At 44.9% G+C, this 23,605-nt stretch overlaps 1 protein-coding gene across 2 annotated transcripts in view; it reads right to left on the bottom strand.

Annotated features, from left to right (window-relative positions):
• LOC102732378 (histone-arginine methyltransferase CARM1-like) overlaps positions 1 to 23,605 on the bottom strand; it is a 218,199-nt gene that overhangs the window by 15,504 nt on the left and 179,090 nt on the right. For both annotated transcript variants that reach the window (XM_081802795.1, XM_081802796.1), the window contains exons 7-9: positions 18,863 to 18,953; positions 3,798 to 3,879; positions 2,505 to 2,590 (exon numbers count right to left, since the gene is read on the bottom strand). In XM_081802795.1, the coding sequence (XP_081658921.1) occupies positions 2,505 to 2,590; positions 3,798 to 3,879; positions 18,863 to 18,953 (259 nt within the window). The remainder of the gene's footprint in view (positions 1 to 2,504; positions 2,591 to 3,797; positions 3,880 to 18,862; positions 18,954 to 23,605) is intronic.

Genomic DNA, 23,605 nt, shown 5'->3' with positions numbered 1-23,605 from the left:
GCAGCAGGGTTCTCTCCATGTGTGATTCCTGCCTGGCTGAGACCACACATTTGACCACGTGGCTTCTTGACAAAGCTCGGCAAGAATCACATCACCGCTCTGCAGTGACCCGGAGGTCCCTGGGGGCGGGGCAGCATCCGGAGCGGGGTGTGAGCTCCGAGAGGAAGAAGAGGCAGGACCAGGCGACACCCGCCCTCCTAGAAGTCAGAGCAGGAACCGGGCAGCCCCCCTACACTGCTGCTTAGAAGGGAAAGGCTGGTCGGGCCGCTGAACAGAGACGTGGATCCCAAGGGGGTGCATCCAGCTAGGAAGGTCCTTGTCACAGTTCATTGATTTTTCAGGGAGGCCACTGAACCTCCCACGGGCCCGCGGTAAGCGTCACACCGACGTGGCCGTGGTTTCTACCCCCTGCAGAAAGAAGAGCGGGAAAGGCACAGCAAAATCTAGATGCTAACCTGGAAAGTCACTTAAATCCTCCGAATCTCGGTTTCGTCATCTGTTGATGGGTGACAAAACCTCTCCCACCTCCCTTGCAAGAGCGGGGAGAACAAAGATGAGAGTGCTTTGTGAACTTTTTAAAGTGTTCCACAATTAAAAGGTGATATTATTCATCCCTTGCTGAGGGGAGACTTATGTTAGTGAGTGCTCTAAAGATTTTCAAAGGAGGTCATACCTTATTTGCGTTTATGGTGCCTCCAAAGCTCTAACTTCTTTCACCCTGTGGCAGTCAGAGCATTTCTCGAGTTTTCCATTGTGCTGATCACACAGAATTGTTTGGTATGGCACTGCCATTATTTTCTTTTTCTCTCTTTTTTTTTTTTTCCTTTGCATTCCCCTAAATAGACTATGAGCTCTTCAAGGGTAGACTTTTAAAACTTACTTTTTGGGCCTGTGTAAGCACCAGCACCATACCTAGCACCTAGTGAGATCTCAATAAGCACTTGCTGAATCGACACATGTAAACGAATGACCGGAAGCCGAGACAGAGCTCATTTTCATGAACTTCCCGGGGATTCAGGAGGTGGCCCGGAGCAGCACATAAAGCCGATGGAAGTCAATTTTGTCTGGGCCTGTGGGAGTTACTAGAGTTGTTCCCAAACGCCATTTCTCTTGAGCTGAGCACACGGGAGGATTACATTTATCCACTCACCCAGGCTCAGGCTCAGCCATGTGACTTCCTTTGACCCATTAAACAGGAACAGAAGTGAGCTGTGTCGTTTCCGGGCAGAAGCTTTTAGTGCCAGGACATACTTGGCCATGCTCCTTCTTTTTGACTAAGTGGGGAGGGATGCTCTGGACAGAGGCTGGTGCGCTGGGGTGGGTGATGCCACGCAGAGCTGGAACTGTGCCCAGTGCACAGAGTGTCAGGGAGGGCTCCTGTGTTAGAAGCCACAGAGGTTTCTTCTTAGGACCACAGCAGGTTCTAGCCTGTGCTCAGACAGACCCTTTGCCCATTGTGATCTCAAGACACGTGATGGTCTGAGATGCCCAGCTGCACCTGCTAAAGTCTGGCTCTCGCTTCCTCAGTAGCCCAGGCAAAATGACAACCTGGCTGGGTCTTTTTTTTTTTTTTTTAAGATTTTATTTATTTATTTGAGAGAGAGAGAATGAGAGAGAGCACATGAGAGGGGGGAGGGTCAGAAGGAGAAGCAGACCCCCCGCCGAGCAGGGAGCCCGATGCGGGACTCGATCCAGGGACTCCAGGATCATGACCTGAGCCGAAGGCAGTCGCTTAACCAACTGAGCCACCCAGGCGCCCTGGCTGGGTCTTAAATTGCACTCAGGAAAAAAAATACACGCACATTGATCTTCTCAGGAAGAAAAAGGCAAAATACTAGTGAAAGGTCATCCAAAGGGGGTTCCTATCACCATCCGGGGAATGAGGTCTCATTTCAGAGTCTCTTCCGGTGGATGGAAGGAGGACAAACACGAACATTTATTGAGTGCCGTCTTTGAAAATGAGCCAGTGCCTGTGAAAAACTTAGCACAGCACCTAGTATGTGGTAAGCACTCAGAAAGTTGTAGCTCTTCTTCTTGATGTTATTGGCATGAGTGAGAAGGTAAACAGCCTGGACTCTGGAGCCTTCTGAATGGTTCAAATCCCAGGTCTAGCATCCTCAGTGATACTGTGACCTTGTGCAACCTACTCCGTCTCGTACCTGTCCTCCCTAAGGTGGAAGTAACAACAGTACTGTTGGCAGAGCAGACACGTGGACGACACGCCGAGTCATTATATGTAAAGGGCTCAGAACACTGGCTGGCCACGTAAGTACATGCTACTACTACTTAATTGTACACAAACAACTTTTAGAACAATCCTATGGAAGAAGCATCATTCTCCTCGTTGAGCAATAAAACGCGACTAGTACTGCTGCCCCTTCCTGGGTGTGACTCCCACCTAAGATCTCTCCCCGTGTGAGGGGCAAGGCCCTGCACTGAAGTTTTGCAGATGAGAGAGGCGGAGGAGATTCTTAAAACCAAGAGCAACACTGGTGTTTACAAACCTGTGGAGATCTGCCTCTTCTGCGTCCATAAAGTTGACTGTGTATTTGACCGTCCGAGCCATCAAAATCCTACTGTCGAATGTGTCCTTGGGGGGCGGGGGTGTGGAAAGAAGCAGAAACGTCATCTTTCTGCCAGGATAAACCGAACCCAAGCGAAATTGTGGACTGGCTTTCCTCCTGGTATTTTAAGTCAACAAGAGTTAGGGTTTGAAAGGCATGAGCTTAATGATAATAATATCATAATGATGGCTAGCATTTATTCCGTGCTTACTATACACCAAGCACGGAGTGCTTCACGCTTTCCTAAGTGCTAAGTGCTTGTTAGGTTGTATCCTCCGGTGCTCACAATATTTCTGGAGCAGGTGTTTGGTGTGTTTTCAACCATCCAGATTTTACCTCTTTTCCACATTCCAAGAAGTTCCATAAAAACTTAGCCCATCCTCAGCTCCAGGTATGGCCGGCGACCCCAGCTTGGCCAATCAGTGCATGACTTTTCCCCTGAAGATGGTTTCACAGGCAAGAACATGACCCGAGGGAGGACAATCAGGCTCCATCTAAACTAATCTGGGGCTTTGGCCCAAGTTATTAAGAGAAAAGCAGGCTCGCCTGTGGGACTTAAGAGTTGTAAGAATCTGAGGCTGGAGTTCCTGAAGCCATTTTGCTACCACAAGGGGAGACCCATAGTCAAATTAGAGGCAATGGAAATAAATTATATGGATAGAAAAATCAGATTCAAGTGACACTGTCTGAACTCCAGCAGTGGGTCTCTAGCTCCGGGCTCTGCAGTTTTTGAGGGCCAGTAATTAAGCCAGTTTTGGGGAATGCCAACTTATTGCTGTCCAAGGTCACATAGTTAGAGGGGGTCACGAATGAAACCCCAATCTGTTTGACAGCGATGCTCCTATTCTAAGCTATTTATTTTACAAAGCTTCCTCTCCTATTATGCCTTGGGCCACCAGAATCAATGGGAAGATATGAATTATTGAACAAGTGTGAGGGCTGAGTGTGTACATGGGGTGAGTCAGGGCAGTGGGGGAATCAGAAGTTACTTATTGAAAGGCAGTCAGAATATCTCCTTGCTTTCGACAGCATCGTTCTCTGAGAATTTTCTTAATTGACTGGAAGGTGAGAGCTGGAAGACTTGAGAACATAGCATTCCAAGGAGCTCTTTCTTCTTTTTGGTGATGGCTTCGCAGAGCCTGGCAGCACACCACCTCCCAGGTGCATGAGTGAACGAGCAATCAAATCCTTAGATAAACAGATGGAGGAGAGTGTGTGATGACACCCACTTACTACTATTGGCTGTCTGAAATACTCGTCCACTGCAGCCCCCCGGAGACTGGACAGGTTGACCCCATAGAAGCATTGCTGGTACCTGAAAGGGAGCACAGAGAATCACATGCACCTTGTCCCTCACCAGAGTCCCCAAGCCCCTTACAGCTGTGACACGCTGGGAAGCTGCCTCACAGGTCCTCCAAGGCAGCCACGAGCACGTGAGCGAGCACGTGAAGGCAAACTGGTCTAGAGGGAGTAGCAGACGAGAAAAGGCTCTCCAGCGAATCTGCGGACGTGTACTTGACCTGCGGTGGGGGGAGTAGCTGAGGTGAAGGACAATGCCTGTGGAAAGATCATGGGCGGTATCTGTGGGTACGAAGGCCTCTGGGTTCCCACCCTTGACCTCACGCCCCGAGGTGGCTGCCTGCTCCGTGGCATGCTGTCCCGATCCTGAAATACAATTCCCTGACCCTCTCATTATCCAGCCCAGAGCCCGACTTTAGATCTCCAACGTCCCCCCACATTCCTGCTGTTTCAGGAAACAGATTGCTCTCTCCGGTTCTTCCGTAGCCATGGGCCAGCAGCTTCCTGATGGCACCGGCCGCGGCGGCCGAGTGAACTGGAGCCTGCTCGTCACAGTCCGCGGCGCGCGTTTCTTCTCAAACCTGTGGTCAGTGACATTCGACCACAGAAAGTGACCAACGCTATAGCCCTCACTTCCTTCCTCTGGGAGCCAGATGCAAAGCAGTTACGGCCACACCACTGGCCGCGTCTTACCTCCGCGTCCCCGCTACACCCCAGGCCGTGCCTCGGACACAGCAGGTGCTCTGTGTCGGCGTGGCGAGTGGTCTGCACTCCCGAGAGAAGAGATCTCGGGGGTGGATTAGGAGAGGCTTTATTCAGGCTCTGCCAGCGACTGGCTCTGGGCCCCACACAAGTCACCTGAACTCTGCCTGTCTCCCTTTCTCTGAAATGGGAATAATTACATGCTCACTCTGTAGGCTTATATAAGCATTAACGGAATTAACACAAGGAACGGTGAGCAGCACTTGGCCTTTTGTTACCACCGCCTGAGCCGGCTGTTATCCTCTGAATGCTGCCTTCTCAGGTCAGCGCTGGGACCAGGGCAGTGGTTCCCAATCTGTGCTGTGGGAGGACTTGGGGGAGGGGGGCTTTTAAAAATTCAAATTGCCAGGCCCAATTCTAGAAAGCAGCCTGGGAGACCTTATCACTAGAGATTGAAAGTCTTTATCCTGAGATTGAAAAGCAGCTTCCCTAATAAGGGTGCGTGTGTGTGTGTGTGTGTGTTTGCCTTGTGTGTGTGTGCATGCGTGTGTGCATGTGCATGTGTGCGTGTGTTTGCCTGTGTGTGTGTGCGTGCATGTGCATGTGTGCTTGCCTGTGTGTGCTTGCCTGTGTGTGCGCGCGTGCGTGCATGCATGTAGTGTGTGTGTGCGTGCGTGTGTTTGCCTGTGTGTGCGTGCGTGTTTGCCTGTATGTGCGTGTGCGCGTTTGCCTGTGTGTGTGCGTGCGTGTGCACATGTGCGTGTGTGTTTGCCTGTGTGTGTGCGTGTGCGTGCGCGCGCGTGTGTGCGTGCATGTGTGTTCTACAGCCTGCGAATCAGACAGGGATTCACTTCATCACTCCCCATCCTCTCCCAGTCCTATGCCTGCCAGCCTGCAGGGAAGACAGGAAAACAACCAGCACCACAAAGAATAAACATACAAAATTTAAATTTGTGGTTCAGCTCAGTTTGGATGGAAAGACCAGCCAAAGCAAGGTCCTAAATCCAAAATCAAAGCCTCCAAGGCCCTCAAAAGAGGCAGGGAGGCCTCATAACATTAAGTCGACAGCCAGTTCTCAACCTGCAAGTGAAAAGCAAGCCCCACCAAGCTACCTACAGATCCTGAAGGGCACATACAATTTCTCACCACTGAGCCTCTACTTATTTTCCCTTCTGCCTAGAAATCCCCTTTCCCTCTTTTGTCCTGTTAATTCCTATCCCATCTGTGAGACTCAGCTCAAATGTTCCCAATCACAAATTTTAAGACTTGTGTTACAGTAAAATATTTAAGTTTAACCCACTTAAAAGTGAAAGTATTTTCTAGGGGGCCTGGGTGGCTCAGTCGGTTAAGCGTCTGATCAGCTCAGGTCATCCTCCCAGGATCCTGGGATAGAGCCTTGAGGCGGGCTCCTTGCTCAGTGGGGAGTCTGCCTCTCCCTCTCCTTCTGCCTCTGCCTCTCCCCATGCTTGTGCACTCTCTCTCTCCCTCTCTCTCTCAAAATAAATAAATAAAATCTTTAAAAAAGTGAAAGTATTTTCTTATTCATCAGCGTGTATTTAGCACAAGGCTGGTATACTGTGAGGATTAAAAATTACCTATCCAGCTAGCTATCATCGATCTCTCTTTAACGAATGAACTGAGGACTTGGTGTCCTTCACAGGCCTATGAATGGTAGAGGTGCCAACGAAGATAATGGAGAAATGGAAAATCATGACCCCAAGTTTCTTTCGTTTCATTACATATTTTTTAAAAAAGATTTTGTTTATTTGAGAGAGAGAGAGAGCATGGTTGTGGGGGATAGCGGCAGAGGGAAAAGCAGACTCCCGGCTGAGCAGGGAGCCTGATGCAGGATTGGATCTCAGGACCCTGAGAGCATGACCTAAGCCCAAGGCAGACGCTTAATGCTTAACCAATTGAGCCACCCATGTGCCCCTCATTACTTGTTTCTTAATCTTCTCCTTCCACCAAGGGCCCCAGGTAGCCTGGCCCACAGGTGAAGCATATCATTTTATGAATACACATCCTGAAAACAAGGCTCCTATATGCCTAGAAAATACCGGGAAACAGAGCACTGCAAGTTTAAACAACCCTTTCAGTATTTAGAAGGAGAGTCAAGGTGTTTTTGGAGAAATAAGTCATCATCACAATAGTTTTTATTAGAGGGAAGGAAGAGAGGGAAGGAAGGGGGTGGGGAGAGAGGGGAGGGGAAGGACAGAGGCAGAAACAATTTCCCAGAAAGCCCAGAAGGACTCAGTCCTGTCCATCCTTCAGAATCCCCCAAGAAGCTTTTGAAATGCTGATGTCCGGACTGCATCTGTCCAATTGTGGTTTATTTGATCCAGGCGTGTAACCCTCTTGTTTGTTTCCAAAGCTCAGTGGGTGATTCTCTTGTTAAGCCAGGGTTGAACACTACAGAGTTACCTGTTCTTCAGTCCTCACCAACTGGCGAAAGAGAATCCCCACGGACAGAGACTGCCCTCCACCTGGCAGTGCGGGAGGCTGCAAACTGCTCCCCAGGCCTTGGGCACAACCTCAGAGGAGCCAAGTCTGTGCCCTTTGCCTTGTGTGTTTGGTGCCAGTTAAAACCCAGCAGCCGTGATTAGTGTGGTACACACCAGCACCACGCCTGGGCAGACAGAGCCGTGGGCCCCCTGCCTGGGTTTTAAGAACTTTCTGGCCGGACCGTCTTTCGAACTCTTAGAAATCTCAAATCTTCTGAAATGCATCACAAAATAGTTAAAGCAGACGGGACTGGCATCTCTGTGGGTCTCCTAAGATACACTGTTGGGTGGTGAATCAGGAAATGATTCAGTTGACTTGGAAGCTGCGGATATTTCCATTGTTTTCATCTTATGTGGGGTTTTATTTTCCAGGTTAACTTTTGGCCTCTTAATGAGTCCATAAGGCAGAGACTACGTGTAGTTTTTGCTCTTGACTTCACATTTACAACTGTCCTCCCCCTCTCCCCTCCCTCTCCACCATAATCCATGCAACGTCTGGAAAGTTCTGCAAATATAGCCCAGAAGGAAAATAATTGTACTATTAGCTATGCCTAAACACACCCAGAGTGCAGAGAAACAGGCAACCCATTTACTATGACGTTAACTTCTCCAAGTTCTACACACAGAGCCCAGCTTGGAGAAACATCCAAGGAAGCTTTCTCTCTGGCCTCCTTTGTCTTTGGCTCTTCGCTAGTTCATCTGGGCCTTTGGTCCTTTCTCCTCATTCACACAGCTCTCCCTACCAGCCTCCTGGATCTGTCTTGGAAGAACAGTGCTACTGCCTCTGTTGTCTTAGAGATGTTAGCACTGGCCTTCAGCTTTCATGGACGGGAGCTTCTGCAACGCAAGCACTTTCTTTGCTAATATGAACACGCTGTCTCATGGCAAAACTCACATACTTTACTTTAATAAAAATCTTTGTCTCTTCAGTCTATCCTAACCAAAAGCCCACTCATCTCCATTAAGAAGCTTGAAAAAAATTTTAAAAAGACAGAAAAGAAAGGGAAAAAAAAGAAGGAAGGAAGGAAGATAAGGAGAAGGAAAAACTGTATTCTACTGTTTGATAATCAAGCAATTCTTTTGTGTCTTAATGTCCTATGCTTTACCAGAATTGACAACGAAGGGTATGCCAACCTGATGAGAGGTACAGAAGCCCTAAGAACTAGAAGACAAATACAGGGATCCAGGAATGTCACTTAAGACATACACGGTATTGAGGACGCAGCCTAAGAGGGTGGCTGGAACGGTCTGGTGGGGGTGCCTCATAGGAGAAGGATGCATGTCTAGGAACAAACTGTACCTTTTTAATTTCTTAGACATCCCGTATATATACCAGGACTTGAGGCTTGGTAGTTCCGACAATTTTCTGCATCAGTAGAATGGAGACGTACCACTGTGTACATTGGTATCTATAAAGATGCTCAGCTCATTATGTATCTTGTTTTTTTGGGTTTAAACTCCAGCAAATTAATGTGGCTTATATTTTATATGTGATATATTTATATACTTTTCATATTTTTAAAAATGTGTTTTTTATTATGGAAAAAGAGGGGGGAAGGAGTGCATAGTCCTTAAAAGAAACCAAGCTTCAGACCGTGCATCTTTCCTAAGAAGTAAGCGAAAGCCTGTGATTCTATAAAGGAACCCGTGGTGCATCCTTAGGCGTGCCCGTGTAAATCTAGACATTACTGGTTTGCATAACAACTGGACCTATGGAAGATGTATCAGAAGGAAAAGGAGATCTGGCAAGACAATGAGAAAGACATCTCTTGTTTGTTGCTCTTCTTCTGATAACAGCACCAGATTCTCTTCTGGGAGGCCCCTCTTCCCCACTCTCGGTCCTTGCGGCTTGGGTGGTCTTGTCTCTAGAGAATCGCATGTGGCTCAGTCTCAGTCAATCAGAGCATCTCACGACCCTGGTCTTGGCAAAGAACCCAGGGTTTGGCATCTGACCCAGTGAGAGTCAAGTGTAAGAATTTTGCTCAAACAGCTGCAAAGAAGAAGTGGATATAGAGCTGTGAATTCATACATCTGGATTTGCTGTATATGGGCTCAGGAGCAGAAATTATGGAAGAGCTATGAGTCTGACACAGGTTACAAAAAGGATGAATATAGAAATTGAAGCTTATTCTTTGAAACAAAAGCCAGCTTGCAAACACTGGACAGATGCAGTTAAAAACAGTTTTTGTTGAGATTTGGCTTGAAGGATATCCTGCTCTATTTGTAACAGACACTCCCAAGGCTCGCACAGCTCCCCTTGCTGTTCTTTAGCTATAGTCCTGAATACTCTCCATGAATTTAAAAATAGATTCCCCTTTAGTGTAAAGTGGACAAGTTGTAAAATGCTCCTATTCCCACCACGAATTTTAGCTTCTTCTAAGCCTGTAACTTGCCTGCTGGAACTCCAGTGAATGGATGGAAAGAGGAAGTCACCACTTTTAAAGATCAGACTCCTTCACAAAAGCGCCTTTGCCTATAGGAAGAGTGAGCATCAGACTCATCCTAGAGCATACTGGAGTCATCTTCTCCATTACTTCAAACCTCCCTGTTAATTTCCTGAGCCTGGCGGCGTGCAACCTTGGCATTGTACTTGGACTCCTTCTAACTGGGACGCTTGTACTATATCAGTAACACTGAAACAGGGACCACATGGTTAAAGAAAAAAAATAAGGTCTGGATGTGTACAGGCCCAGGGATGGAATATTATGGAAGATCCAGGAGTCTGACATAGGTTACAAAAAAGATGAATATAGAAATTGAGCCTTCTTCAATGAGCAAAAGCCAGATGGGTTCAAGAACTGCAGATTTAAAGGAGAAGCAGAGGGAACGTACAGAATAAATACTGGTGGGTGAAAGGAGATTCTAGTGCAAGTAACCATGAAACTATAAATGGAACAAGGACAGGGCACATGAAGATCCAAACATGACTGCGCTGGTCATGGTAGTGTTCCTTCAAAAGTTCTTTCTCTGTGATACTCTGTGCCATATACTTGGCTTCCCACGAAATTCGGTTACATCACGTTGCAATTTGAAATGTTCCTATTTGGTCCACATGGTGTTTCTGTGTACCAGTGACTATCAGGGCCAAATGTATTTTTGGGAAAGACCAGAAGGCCTGGAACACTAGCTATGCCAAAAGAACCTTTAGTAGAAATTTCAGTTTGGGGGCAGAATTGGCCTGGGAACAAACCATCCATTACCTTCACAGGAGATTTAGCAGTTTGTCCATTCAGTTGAATGGACATTAAAAATAATGTGTCTCTCAGCAGCACCATGGTCAGTAAGGCACTTTGTGGACTCGAGAGCGGAAAGGTGCAAGAAGGGATCTCGCATTGCCTATGGCAGAATTCTCACATTCATCTTCTCTCATCTTTTGCAAGCACAGACTTCTGATTTCCACAAAGAACAACTGACTCCAGGATATCCACCTCTGTCATCCCTGATATCACTCAATTGGCACTACTGTTGTCAAGCACGATGGATGCCCACCATCCATGCACATTTCTCTGTAAAGGAGACTGGGAAGCATCTTTTGGTTCCTTAAGTGGTACGTCACCTTTTAAGTGCCACCTCAGATCCTCTCAGTCTTACCTCTCTCTGGAATCCTCAGCCAGGTGTTCTGACCTGCTGTGCCAAGGTGTGGGCTCATCTGACCCCTCATGGGCACAACCCGATAGCGCCCCACCTCAGGCCTGTACCGTGTGTCTTTCCACTTCCGCCCCAGGGTATTCCTGTTGACTCGGCGGGGGGGGGGGGGTATGGATGCCATGAGACCCATTTGGTGTCCACACAGGCACAACCCCGAAGTGCAGGCTAGTTAATGTTGAGGGGTGAACCGTCGACCAAGGCGGAGAAAACAGCCAGTGGATAAACCTCCCTAATCCTCTGTATACACTGTCTTGTAGTTCATTCAACCTCTTGAGATGGTCCTGGGGGATCAAGCAATTTCTTGGTGTTTGATTACCATGTGGTGGTCAGCTCAGTAATGCACTTTTGCATCAGCCCTCCCTCCTTCCCTGACTCACTCTTATTTCTCCTCATTCTTGTTTTGCTGGGATTACATTCCTTCATAAAGTGGTAGCTTACAAACTGTGTGTAACACCTAGTTTCTTGGGGAACCCAAGCTAACCTCAAGAGAATAAAACAGCAAGAGTAGAAGAACTGCAGAGGAGATGGGGAATGCAACCTTGACAAGTCTTATGTATCATAGCTGGGCCCCTGATCGGAAGAGTAGGGCCCTGTGACCTGGGACTGGGATAGTTGAATGAACAAGGAAGAGAATCCTGGAAACATCTTCCCAACTCCCCTGAAGACTTCTGGCCAGCAGAAGCAGAATTCTCCATCTCGTCTGAGCAGAATAGCTGCCCGAAGACTGCACAACCACCTCTCCTGAAGACTGTGCCTTGCAAGGTAGTTCTGTTCTCCTCAGGATCAGCTTCACTACTGCCCACTGCTTTCAGGCTACTGGTCTCTCATGGCTGTCAGGCTAATAACTCAAGCACAGCCTGAGCAGGAAGTACAATGCCTATTCTGGGTGAGGATAACTTACATACCTAAGAAGCTGCACAAGTTGGATAGTATATTCTAAGAACCAGGGAAATACATATAGGAGTATATTTTAAGGGTGTTCAGACTAGGAAGAGTAGGGCAGGATAGGGCACAATTCATCGACATGGGCACTCACAGAATTCAGTGTTCTAGCAAAATACTAGACCTAACAATCCACTAGGATGTCACTTTGTAGCTTGGTCGTCATGATGGCCTGTAGTCAATGAAGTGGAGATTCCAGAATTTCTGAGCATAGTAGTAAGGAAGGAGTCAGAAGTTTCAGAGAGATGGAAATGCTAGAAGGATCTACCATGTAAGACCTAAGAACATCTCTCCTGACTATGTTCTCAGGAAAGGCCCAAGAAACCCTCCTTTCCTAAAGGTAAGAGGAGAGCAGTGGCATCTTTGGGAAGCTGACGGTGGCTATCCTCAGTAGATCAACGACGACGCTGCTGCCACCATTACATTGTGTTCCCAATGAGCACAACTTGGACGGAATTTCAGATGTCAGAATTAGGAGAGCAGTAATTAACTGTCACAGTCAAGAATGACATAATTACAGCGTTGGGAAGCAAGGCTAGAGTGACAGTGAGGGAGCCTTGACCTGTGGTGGTTGTTAACAGATCCTAGTGTTCCCAGAGAAGTCAAAGAGATGTAGCGTTAACTAGGATAGTGTTCAAATGATATCACAACGACGACAACAACAACAACAACAAATTTGCCAGCTGGTGGGCAGGATGATGTCAGCTGTCACGATGGAAAGATTAGGTCCTTCACCCAATTCCCAGGTCCAATTTCCAGACCCTGTTTATGGATCTAGAGCCCACTGGTCCATGAATGAAGTGGAGGCCCAGCCTCTGAGAAATCACACCGCAGTGTCACCACAAGCACACATGGTCAATGTTCTCCGGTTTTTCTCCAGAGGATCTGAGAAATGAGCTGATATTGATGCCAGGAGATTCAGAATGCCTCTGGTTAATAAAGGCTTATGGAGGACAGCTAGTAAATACACTTTCAGACCAAGCCCATCACACAGGTATCTGATGGGTTCCTATCCACCCTCTGGTTATTTTCTGAGTCCCCGAATGCACAACTAGAATACATTCAGCATCTGGCAGAACCCTCACACTGGCCTGTGAAGAAAGGGCTATCATGGTAGCAAAGTACAAGTAGAGGACCCATCTCTGAAACTCCCCATCCCCAGGAAGGGAATATTAGTATCTTTAATTTAGGAATAAGGAAATTGTGTCTCAGAGAGATTAAATTGACTGGGCTAAGGTTTTACAGTTAGTAATTGACAGAACCAAGAATTAAACACAGTTCAATGTGGCTCTAGAGTCTGAATCATCCAGCTTTTAACTACTTCCTATTTTGCCTATGCTTTTATGTTGTATAATTATAATAAACGTAATAAGGCAAATTAGTTCCGACTCAAACTTCTTGAGAATATTTGCTTGCTCCTCTTAATTGATCCTATGTATATGTTTTTCTTGATACAAGAATCAATTTGAAGTTGTATTTAAAGGACTTGGCTTAAAACCCCTGAGCCAATTAGTTTCAATAAAGGCAGTGGTACCCATCACATAAGGAAGTTTTACAGCCGGGAACAATGTTTCCTCATGACTGAGCCTTATTCTCAGGAAGTACTTTTCAGAATTTTAATTAATCAGGGGCAAGATATATTAATCAAATAAGAACGTTACTAATTTTGTAGGTGACTGGTACTAACATCAGAATGTGGTACTCTTGTCTACTGAGATAGCCTCCTAACTGGTTTTCGAGAAAGGATAAAGTTCTGTGCTTACCACTTGAAGGAAAATGAATTTTAGAGTTAAACATCACATTTTTTTAAGTGTTAAATGGAAAAAGTGAAAACATGAAAGAAGTAGAAGTTAATGCTAGTCTTAGGAAATATCAAAGAAAATCTTGGTCAATCCAGCAACACAAAAATATTTTTACTTCTTTTGTGGTGAAAACCATCACAAAGACTGTAACAGGGCAAACTGAAAATTCTGAAGAAAATACAATGAAGTCTTAATATCCTTAATATGTAAAGAATTCTTATGTCAATGCATTTATCTTGCAGTTAACAAAAGCGCCTTGAACAGCTACTATTAGCTAGGTTGATGATGCGGACACAGCACAAAACACAACAGCCACTATTATGGAAACCTGTTGTCTCACAAGGGAGATAGACAGTAAATTAAATAAATAAGTAAAAACATATAACCCAGCAGATGATAGTAAGTGGAGTATGAGAAAATGAAGTGAGAAGCAGGATACGGACTTCCAGGAGCGAAGAGATGACAACTGGTAACTGAGAGCAGGTCTCCTGGGAAGACGGCATATGAGCTACGACCTGAAGAAGGTGAGAGTGAGCCACGGGGTCATTTGCATGTCTGGCAGAGGGAGTGGCCAGGAGGTGGCAGCTGGCCCAGTATGTTCAAGGGGAGCCGAGGAGACCAGCCAGTGAAGACACAGAGGATGAGAAAGGAGTGGGAAGAGATGACATCACAGGGGTAGCAGGGTGGAACCACATCCTGGAGGGTCTCAGCATCCACAGTGAGAACTTTGCCTTTGATGATGTAGAAGGTGGGAAGCCGTTGGAGGTTTTGAGCAGAGCAAACAGGCCAAGTAAATGGAAAGGAAAACTATGATCTGAATTAACACGTTATCAAGATCATTTTGGTTGCTGTTTAAAAAGAGGAAATAGGTTGAAAGGCTTGCAAGACTGCAGTAGAAGCAGGGTTTTTTGTTTTGCTCGTTGTGTTTTTATTTTGCAGGGGTGAGCAGGGGGTGGTGACAAAGGTCAGCAGCTTGCTTTTGGACATGTTGAATTTAAGATGCCCAGGAGATATCCAAGTAGAGTTGTCAGCAGCCAAGTTGGACACCTAAAGTCTATGGTTCCAGGGAGAGTCCTAGGCTGCAGTTCTCACTACGGGAGTCATTGGCATAAAGACAGTATTTACAGCCCAGGAGATGCAATGAAGTCAGTAAGGGGGTGAGTAGAGACAGAAAGGGGAAGACAGTAAGAGCCAACTTGGAATCAATCCAACACTGAAGACTTGGGTCATGAGGAAGAATCAGCAAAGGAGACGAAGTCGGGACCAATAAGGAAGGAGGAAAACCAGGTTTAGGCTCCAGAAGTGAAGTGAGGAGTCCCCGGGGCCAAGTGTCCTTGATGAGAAAGGCAGGTGAGGACTGATCACTGGTTACACCTAATGATCTGATTTACTTGGCCTGTTATCCCTCAGTTTCTCAGCTCCCTTCTTTAGTATATAGCTAAACTCATTATTATTATTATTATTTGCATCCCTCTCCCTCCTCTCAGCCAGCATTTCCACTTCTATGCCTCTTCTAAGGGAAACTGCACACGCTTTCACCACCTGTTCCCTGCACCAATGCGACCAAAGGCCCGCATCCAGTCGCCTAATGCAGAAACCTCTTCATAGAGGGAGGGGAATTACAAGGAGAGTGAAGGCTGTGAATTTTGTTAACTATATATTTTTTAAAACACTTTTTTCGTGTTTGTTGACTAAAAATAAAACCGTTCAAATGCACTATCAAAGACATACAGATTAAAAATAAACTGGCCACCATTTTTTTTTGCAAATCAAATTGGCATTTAAAAAAACATAGCCCGTATGGGCAAGACTCAGCAGACATTCTCATATACTACTGGTGGAAGTGTTAATTGGTAAAACTTTTCTACAGGGCAATTTGGCAATATATAAGAATAATTTTTTTAAAGATCCTTCTTCACACCTTTTGGTCCAGTAATTCTGCTTCTAGCAATTTATTGTAAGGAAATAATCAGAATGCAAACCAAGATTTCTATAAAAGGATGTTCACTTAAGTGTTCTTATAAAATTTAGGATATAGAATTCTATAAAATTCTATATTCTGGTAGAATACAAAAACAATACATTAGTGTTGTTTCTTATAAATTTATGGATTTTATAAGGATTAAATCGGCAATTAAAATAATTTAATATCTAGCACTGGAGCTTGAGTTGACAAATTACGATACAGTCACAAAAGAAATACTCTGCAGCAAGAGAATATTGAGAAGATATGAGAACAAGTCGGCAAGGTACTGAAATCAAAACAAAAATAAAAAATAAAATTTTAAGAAGTAAAAGAGCTACATAATGATATTTATGGTATTATCCTAATTTTGTAAAAAAAGTTAGAAAAATCAAAGCGATGACAACGAAAATCTTAATAGTAATTATTTGCATACTTACTTGAGATTACTGGATTTTTTTTTGTTTTGTTTTTTTTTTTTTTTAAAGATTTTATTTATTCATTTGCGAGAGAGACAGAGAGAGAACAAGCAGGGGGAGAGGCAGAGGGAGAGGGAGAAGCAGACTCCCTGCTGAGCAAGGAGCCCGATGCGGGACTCGATCCCAGGACCCTGGGATCATGACCTGAGCCGAAGGCAGACGCTTAACCATCTGAGCCACCCAGGCGCCCGAGATTACTGGAGTTTTTACCCATTCAAAAATATTTACTGAGGATCTACCATGTGACAGGCACTTGGGATGGAGTGTGCTTGGTTTACTTTAGTGAAATCTGACAGAATTTGGGTTTTTGCCGTGCTTACATTCTACCAGGAAGGATGGTGACAGTAAACAATAATAAATAAAGGAAGTATATGTCTTTTAGGAGGTGGTAAGTGCTACAGCAAAAACACAAAGCAGAAAAAATGGGATCAGGAGTGGTATGGCTACCATTTTAAACAGGATGCCCAGGAGAGGTGGCATTTTGGCAGACTTTATGGAGGTGAAGGAATTAGCCATGTGAATGTCGGGGGGAAAGTATTCCACAAAGGAGGATAAGCAGATGCAAAGGCTCTAAGGTGGTTGGATGTGCCTGAAAATCAGCAAGGACGCCTATCTGGCTAGAGCTGAATGAACACGGTCATAGGAAATGAGGAGCCAGACTGGACAGAATTTACCAGAAGGCTTTGGGAATGCTGGGAATAGGTTAAGAAGGTACTGCAGTAATCGAGATTCGAGATGAGAGATGACAGTGTTGGGAACAAGGGAGAACAGCAAATATAATGAGAACTGGACAGATTCTGGGTATAATTCAAAAGTAGAACAAACAGAATTTCTTGATGGTTTAGATATGGGGACAAAGAAAGAAGGGCCTCCAAGGTTTGGGGCCTGAATGATCGGGAGGACAACGTTATCATCAACTGAGATGGAAAGACTACGAGTAGCGCAGATTTTGGGGGGAAGTGGGTGAGATGAGGAGTTGGTAAGTCTCTTCAAGGGGGGATGCCCAGGAGGCCGCTGGCTATAAAAATATGGAGTTCCCAGAACATGTGTGAGCTAGATGATAATACCTTTGAGAATCATTCGCATACAGATGGCATCTGAAGCTAAGGAATGGGTGAGCTCACCAAGTCAATAACTGTGGACAAAGAGGAGGTCCAAGACTGTGTCCTGGGGCACTCCAACGTCAGGAGGTGAAAAAGACGTGTAACAACCAGGGAGAGACTGGTTGAGAAAGTGACCAGTGAGGCAGGAGAGAAATTAAAAGATGGTGGGGCATTTCAAATGCTGCTCAAATGTACATAATGGGTTAAATAAGCTGACAAGGGAGGATGGACCACTGTATTTAGCAACGTGGAGGTCAGCACACTGGTGGACCCTGGTAAGGGCCATCATGGAGGAACGTCTTAAGACAGAAATTGAAGGAAAGAGTTGGAGACTGGGAGGACAGACAATGCTTTTTGAGGAATTTTGCTGCAAAGGGGCTAAGAGAGATGGGTGGTAGCTAACTGGGGAAGTGAGAGATAAAAAAGGTTATTTTTTTCTTTTGAGATGGAATAAATAGCAGTATATTTGTATGCTGATGGTGAGCCTAGCCAATCCACTGTGATCATTAACATTCATTCTCAAGGTACTAAGATGGCAGCAGATGGTACAGTTGGGGAGTCACGGAGGACTGCCAGGACAACGTGCTCCCGCGCTGCCCCAACGGGGACAGTAATCTGGTCGATTCTGTTACCTGAAATCCCTGCTTCTCCAACCTCGTCACTGACTCAGGAGGTTTACAGTTAAAATATAAACATTTCAGGTCAGCATGACCTCACAGAACAATGATCATAATTAAGGTCTCCCCCATCACACACCAAGAGGCTTTCACTCCCATTAGGAAGCATGTGGCTTGGGAGTTTCAAAATTACAGATTGAGCAGAAACCACAAAATGCAAATCTGTGCGAGGAAAGTCTATTTTACAAGAAAAAAAAAAAGAGAGAGAAGGAAAAAATTTCAGCCCTTTGACCCTACTCTTCAAAGAACCTGTAACCTGGGAAACCAAAGTACCTCCCAGCTCCTGCTTCTTCACCAAGAGACAGGATTACAAAGAGAAAAAATCCAGAAATCAACTGTGGTTGTCTCTGTGTTGGAAGGCTCTGCATACGTCAGCTGGAACTCAAAGCTTACATTTTAGCAACCCTCCTCACCCATCTGCCAACGCATGCCTGTCCTCCTACACACCTAACGTCCCCACTCGGATGCTATCTGTTCCGTTTCTCCCTCCCATGGGTCCAATATCATCATTCTCCTTCCTTCTTTCTCCTTATAAAAACCAGTGCTCAAAAAAGAATGCCAGACAGAATTTTGGTTTAGAACTGGCAGGGGTTTTGTTTTGTATTAGTTCTCGTTTTACAAATGAAGAAACCGAGTCTCAAAAGGTGAAGTGAACTGTCCAAAGGCCAATAGCCCATTAGTGCGAAAACTCCAAAAAAATTTTTTGATCGATTCATTGACACCAAGATGTACTGATTCCCCTGTCCTCTGACCAAGGTCCGTTCTAACAGAAGCCATAGCCCCGAGCCCAAGGAATGGATGGTGGAAAGGGGGAAGCGAGGGGCAGCAGTAGGGGGAGGATGCTGTCATTCCAGCAACAGGCGGTCTTCTGGATGGTTGATGGCGCATAAGAAGCTCCCTGGTTTGTCCACTCCAGTGGTTCTCAACAGGGGATGATTTTATGTGCCCCTTCCCCTGCCGGGCACAGTCAGCAGTGTCTGGAGACATTCTGAGCTGTCACAACTAGGGGAAACACACTACTGGCATCTAGTTCATTGAAGCCAAGGGTGTTGCTAAACATCCTACAGTGCACAGCACCCCATCCCCACCCCCACCAATTATATAACCCCAAATGGCAAACCCAAACCACAAACTCTGGCTTACTCTAAAGGAAAAAGGATGGAAGAGAGAAGAGAACATTACCAAAAGTTGGCTCTGGAGTAGTGTTCCATGTAGAGCTGTTCATCAGAAAAGGGGGCCAAATGGATGTCGCCGAATGTTGGGAACATCATTCCTAATGAGCAAAAGACAACAGACCCAGACGTTGACTAGCACTGCCTTCTGACTATAGGTACACTCACCCACCACATGACCAACTCCACGCTTTCGTCCTATTTCAATTATTACCCAAGAGGCTGAAATATAATTTTGCCTCAAAGCAAGGATAAAAAAAATTAGGCAGAAGATTGGAGGAAATATAAAGAGGAATCCTAATGCAAGTCACAAAACTATGTTATGATAAAAGCTTGTGCAATGGAGTATTATGCAGCCATCAAAAAGAATGAAATCTTGCAATTTGCCCAACGACATGGACAGAACTAGAGGGTATTATGCTAAGCGAAATAAGTCAAACAGAGAAAGACATGTATCATATGACCTCACTGATATGAGGAATTCTTAATCTCAGGAAACAAACTGAGGGTTGCTGGAGTGGTGGGGGCTGGGAGGGAAGGGGTGGCTGGGTGATGGACACTGGGGAGGGGATGTGCTATGGTGAGCGCTGTGAATGGTGTAAGACTGATGAATCACAGACCTGTACCCCTGAAACAAATAACATTATGTTAATTAAAAAAAAAAAAAAAGCTTGTGGAGTCTTAGGTGAGGCTTTTAACCTGGCATCTTGCCTTCTCTGCTGTCGGCTTTTTCGTTTCTGTATGCCCTGTGCTGGGAATCCTGTGCACTTCCTTCATTTAAAAAAAAAATCTTATTTATTGTAAAAACAGCTCTGAAAATCATTTACCTCCCATCATTCTATCACATCATTATTTCCATTCTCAGACTTTGTCCATGTATAATCATGTTGACTATCTTTTTAAGTGCTGTTAGGAGCTGTGCTTCTCTAGGGGTTCACCGTCCTCCTTGCTGGGACACCCACTCTTGTGTTTTGTTCCTGATATTTACAGTCACCGCGGGAAAGGAAAGGCAGATTCTTTAGTGGGCAGACAAACACCTAGACTGACATGCCTGAAGCCCAGCCTTCCTGAGCGGGCAGACACAGCGAGCAACATTATTATTCTTGTCGTTTCTAGGGAGACTCTTTCTCACAGCCATTTATGATCCCGCACATAAAAGAAAGATGAACTACCAACCCTCTTTCAGAAGTGAGTATCACCTTAGAAACTGGATATGCTGTCATAAAAATACCTAAAATTTCTTGATTGTGTTAACTCTGCCATGAACTTCTCTATGAGTTTTCCATGTATTAATTCATTTAATCCTCATCACAATATAAAGTAGATTCTATTATTACATCCCCACTTTATAAATGAGCAAACTAAGGAACAGGGAAATTTAAGTGACTCAGCCAGAGTCATAGAGCTAGTAAGTAGAAGGGCAAATCCAGGGGCAGAATCTCATCTGTGAGGCCATGGCCCCATACTTTAACTATGCTCCCTTCAATGCCTGTTAAAATAAAACAGATATTTTTTTTTAAGATTTTATTTATTTATTTATTTGAAAGAGAGAGAGATCACAAGCGGGGGGTGGGGGGAGAGGGAGAAGCAGACTCCCTGCTGAGCAGGGAGCCCGATGCGACTGAGCCACCCAAGTGCCCAGAACAGATTGTTTTATTTAGGGTATTTTCAGAGGCAATCAGAGAAAAAGTATGGTTGTAACGTCATTCATACGTGCCCACCTAAATCTCATGCTCTGGTGTCAAAACAATAATGCGTGCTTAGTGGGTTCTCAATTTTAAGACAGAAGGATATTAAACAACCTTAGGAAAGCAATATGTATCACTAATTGTGTAAACTTGGGAAGCTTCGAGGTGCTCTGAGCCTCAATCTTAATGGGAATTCCAAAGATATAAATTGGAGGGGAGAAAGTCATCAAAGGTGAAAATACAAGAAAAATTCTCAGAGTCGAAGAAGATGAGTCTTCTGATTAAACATTCTCACTCCACGCCCAACACAAGAATTTTAAAAGCTTCACAGTAAGAAGGCTAGAAATAAAGCAAGATACTGAAAGCATCCAGAGGGGAAAACGCTGTCACTCTAAAGGATCAGGAGTCAGAAGGTCATCGGACTGCTCAACAGCAACAACGGAACCAGAAATCAAAAAGAGAGGTCTTAAAAATACTGAGTAAAAACTGAGCACCTAGGTGGCTCAGTCAGTTAAGTGTCTGCCTTCGGCTCAGGTCATGATCCCAGGGTCTTGGGATCAAGTCCCGCATCGGGCTCCCTGCTCAGCGAGGAGCCTGCTTCTCCCTCTGCCTCTGCTCCTTCTCCCTGCTCGTGCTCTCTCTCTCTCACTCTCTCAAATAAAATCTTAAAAAAAATTGTGTCCAAATTCAAATTCTCTACCCTGCAAAATGATAATACAAGGGGTCAATAAAAAGTAACTTCTCAAGTACACTTTCTCCAAAAGCTGTTAGAGAATACTCTGCTGAAATGATGGTGGACACCAAGAAAGAAGAAGACAAGAGAATGATGATGGCAAGTCAAGTACGGTGGGTGTGCAGCAGAGCTGAAGAACAACCACGCCACGTGTGGAAGAAGAGGACAGAGCATCCACAGGAGGAAGGCTCCTACAGACTAAATATTGATAGGATCTGTCAGACCTTTTAGAGCATGGAAATAATTAGTCATGAGTACATAAAAAACCAAGCTAATGAAAAATAACTCGGAGAAAAACAAAGGTTTCATGAGAAAATCCAAAATCCTATACACCCACTATGCCACCTGGCTCAGCACAGAACAATATGTACATCATAATAACCTAAACACTGATTACGGATTTAACCAATTGATGATCTTGGTCCATATTTCTTTATATTAAGTTGGGTCCCAAAAGCTCTGTGAAGTTAGATTTTTGCACGTTTGCAGCAACATCATCTGATGGCAAAACCTGACCTGAACTCACATGAGTTTATTTATAGTCTTTATTTATCCCACTTGGTACCCATATTCATATGGTTTGTTGCAGAAATGTAATGTGTTTCATTACGGAGTGTTGCCTCAGACTCCACTGGAGGCATTAAGTAATCCATGGCATATGACTGTATTACATTTCCAAAGTCCTCCAGATTCTGGATTGGAAACCTATCTAGCCTCAGGGGTTTGGAAAAGGGATTGAGGAACCTGCATAAGTATATTGAGAAGACAGGGGTGGGGAGCAAGGGTACATCCAGCAGGGAAGAAAATGCTATGTAGGAGAGCAAATTTCTCAACCGGAGAGTGACGAAAATAACAGTATGACAATTTTGTATCAAAATATGTAGGTAAGTAACGGAAGAAGTCCCTAATGGAGTGGAGAGAGAAAGCCTTTGGGGAGCAGTCTAGGACAGGAATGGGTGTCACGGGGGGGGGGGGTTACTATTTTTCATTAGAAGTCTTAAAAAAAAAAAGTCTTTTTATCATTACGTGATGTTGTAAATTATGTCTTATTTTGATGGAAAATAAAAATAATTAGAAAAAATAGGGACGCCTGGGTGGCTCAGTTGGTTGGGTGTCTGCCTTCGGCTCAGGTCATGATCCCAGGGTCCTGGGATCGAGTTCCGCATCGGGCTCTTTGCTCAGTGGGGAGTCTGCTTCTCCCACTGCCACTCCTCCTGCTTTTGCTCACTCTCTCTCTCTGACAAATAAATAAATCTTAAAAAAAAAAAAACTGGAAAAAATCAAGCCTCCTGCCCTCAGGAACGCACAGGTTAAAAAGAAGATAAAATCAGTATCCACTTCTCCTTGTCTAGTTAAAGATACACAGCCCAGTAAAAGTTTCATATCTATTTCAAATATCGGGGGAGAAAAGGATGTCCAGATATTAAGTCTAAATACTCAGCTCAGAGGGGCTCCATAGATGCACGTGAATTAACCATGTTCAGAATCTCATCAACGGCCAAGTACCTAGCCATTTGGGAAAAAAAAAAAAAAATCCAGATAAAAATATAAAAATTCTTTCTGAGGGGCACTGAGTAGGAAATCTGAGCAGGCTGGTCCTTTATGCTCACTTCCACAGTTCAATTTCATCACATAAACATAAGGCTTCCAAGACCATCCTGGGCTGTTTTAGCATGGGCATGCTAATGAAGTTTGTGACATTAAGTACACTTTGTCTATATGTTGTTGCATGAGGTTTTTTTAAGTGCCTATCTCTGAATCCTTCTATTTGGAGGCATTCAGGAAATTACAGATGAGCCTCAAGCTTTACTTACATGCATATACTGGTGTGTGCGTATACACACTGGTGGTCACCACTTTGTCTTTACTGGCTATCACGCAGGGAGCCACATCATTGGTAAGGTGCCACAATTCTAATGGGAGCTGCCACTTTTTTTTAAATTTAATTTAATTTTATTATGTTAGTCACCATACAATACATCATTAGTTCTTGATGTAGTGTTCCATGATTCATTGTTTGCGTATAACACCCAGTGCTCCATGCAGAACGTGCCCTCTTTAATACCCATCACCCGGCTAACCCATCCCCCCACCCCTTTCCCCTCTAGAACCCCCAGTTTGTTTTTCAGAGTCCATAGTCTCTCGTGGTTCGTCTCCCCCTCCAATTCCCCCTCCCCATTTTTCCCTTCCTCCTCCTAATGTCCTCCATGCTATTCCTTATGTTCCACAAATAAGTGAAACCATATGATAATTGATTTTCTCTGCTTGACTTATTTCACTTAGCATAATCTCCTCCAGTCCCATCCATGTTGATGTTAAATTGGGTATTCAT

Source organism: Leptonychotes weddellii, chromosome 14, assembly GCF_054177405.1.
Source record: "Leptonychotes weddellii isolate Sample4059 chromosome 14, ASM5417740v2, whole genome shotgun sequence".
In the NCBI taxonomy this organism is placed as follows: domain Eukaryota; kingdom Metazoa; phylum Chordata; class Mammalia; order Carnivora; family Phocidae; genus Leptonychotes; species Leptonychotes weddellii.
Note: the sequence above shows the minus strand (reverse complement) of the source record. Positions and strands in the feature narration are given on the sequence as shown.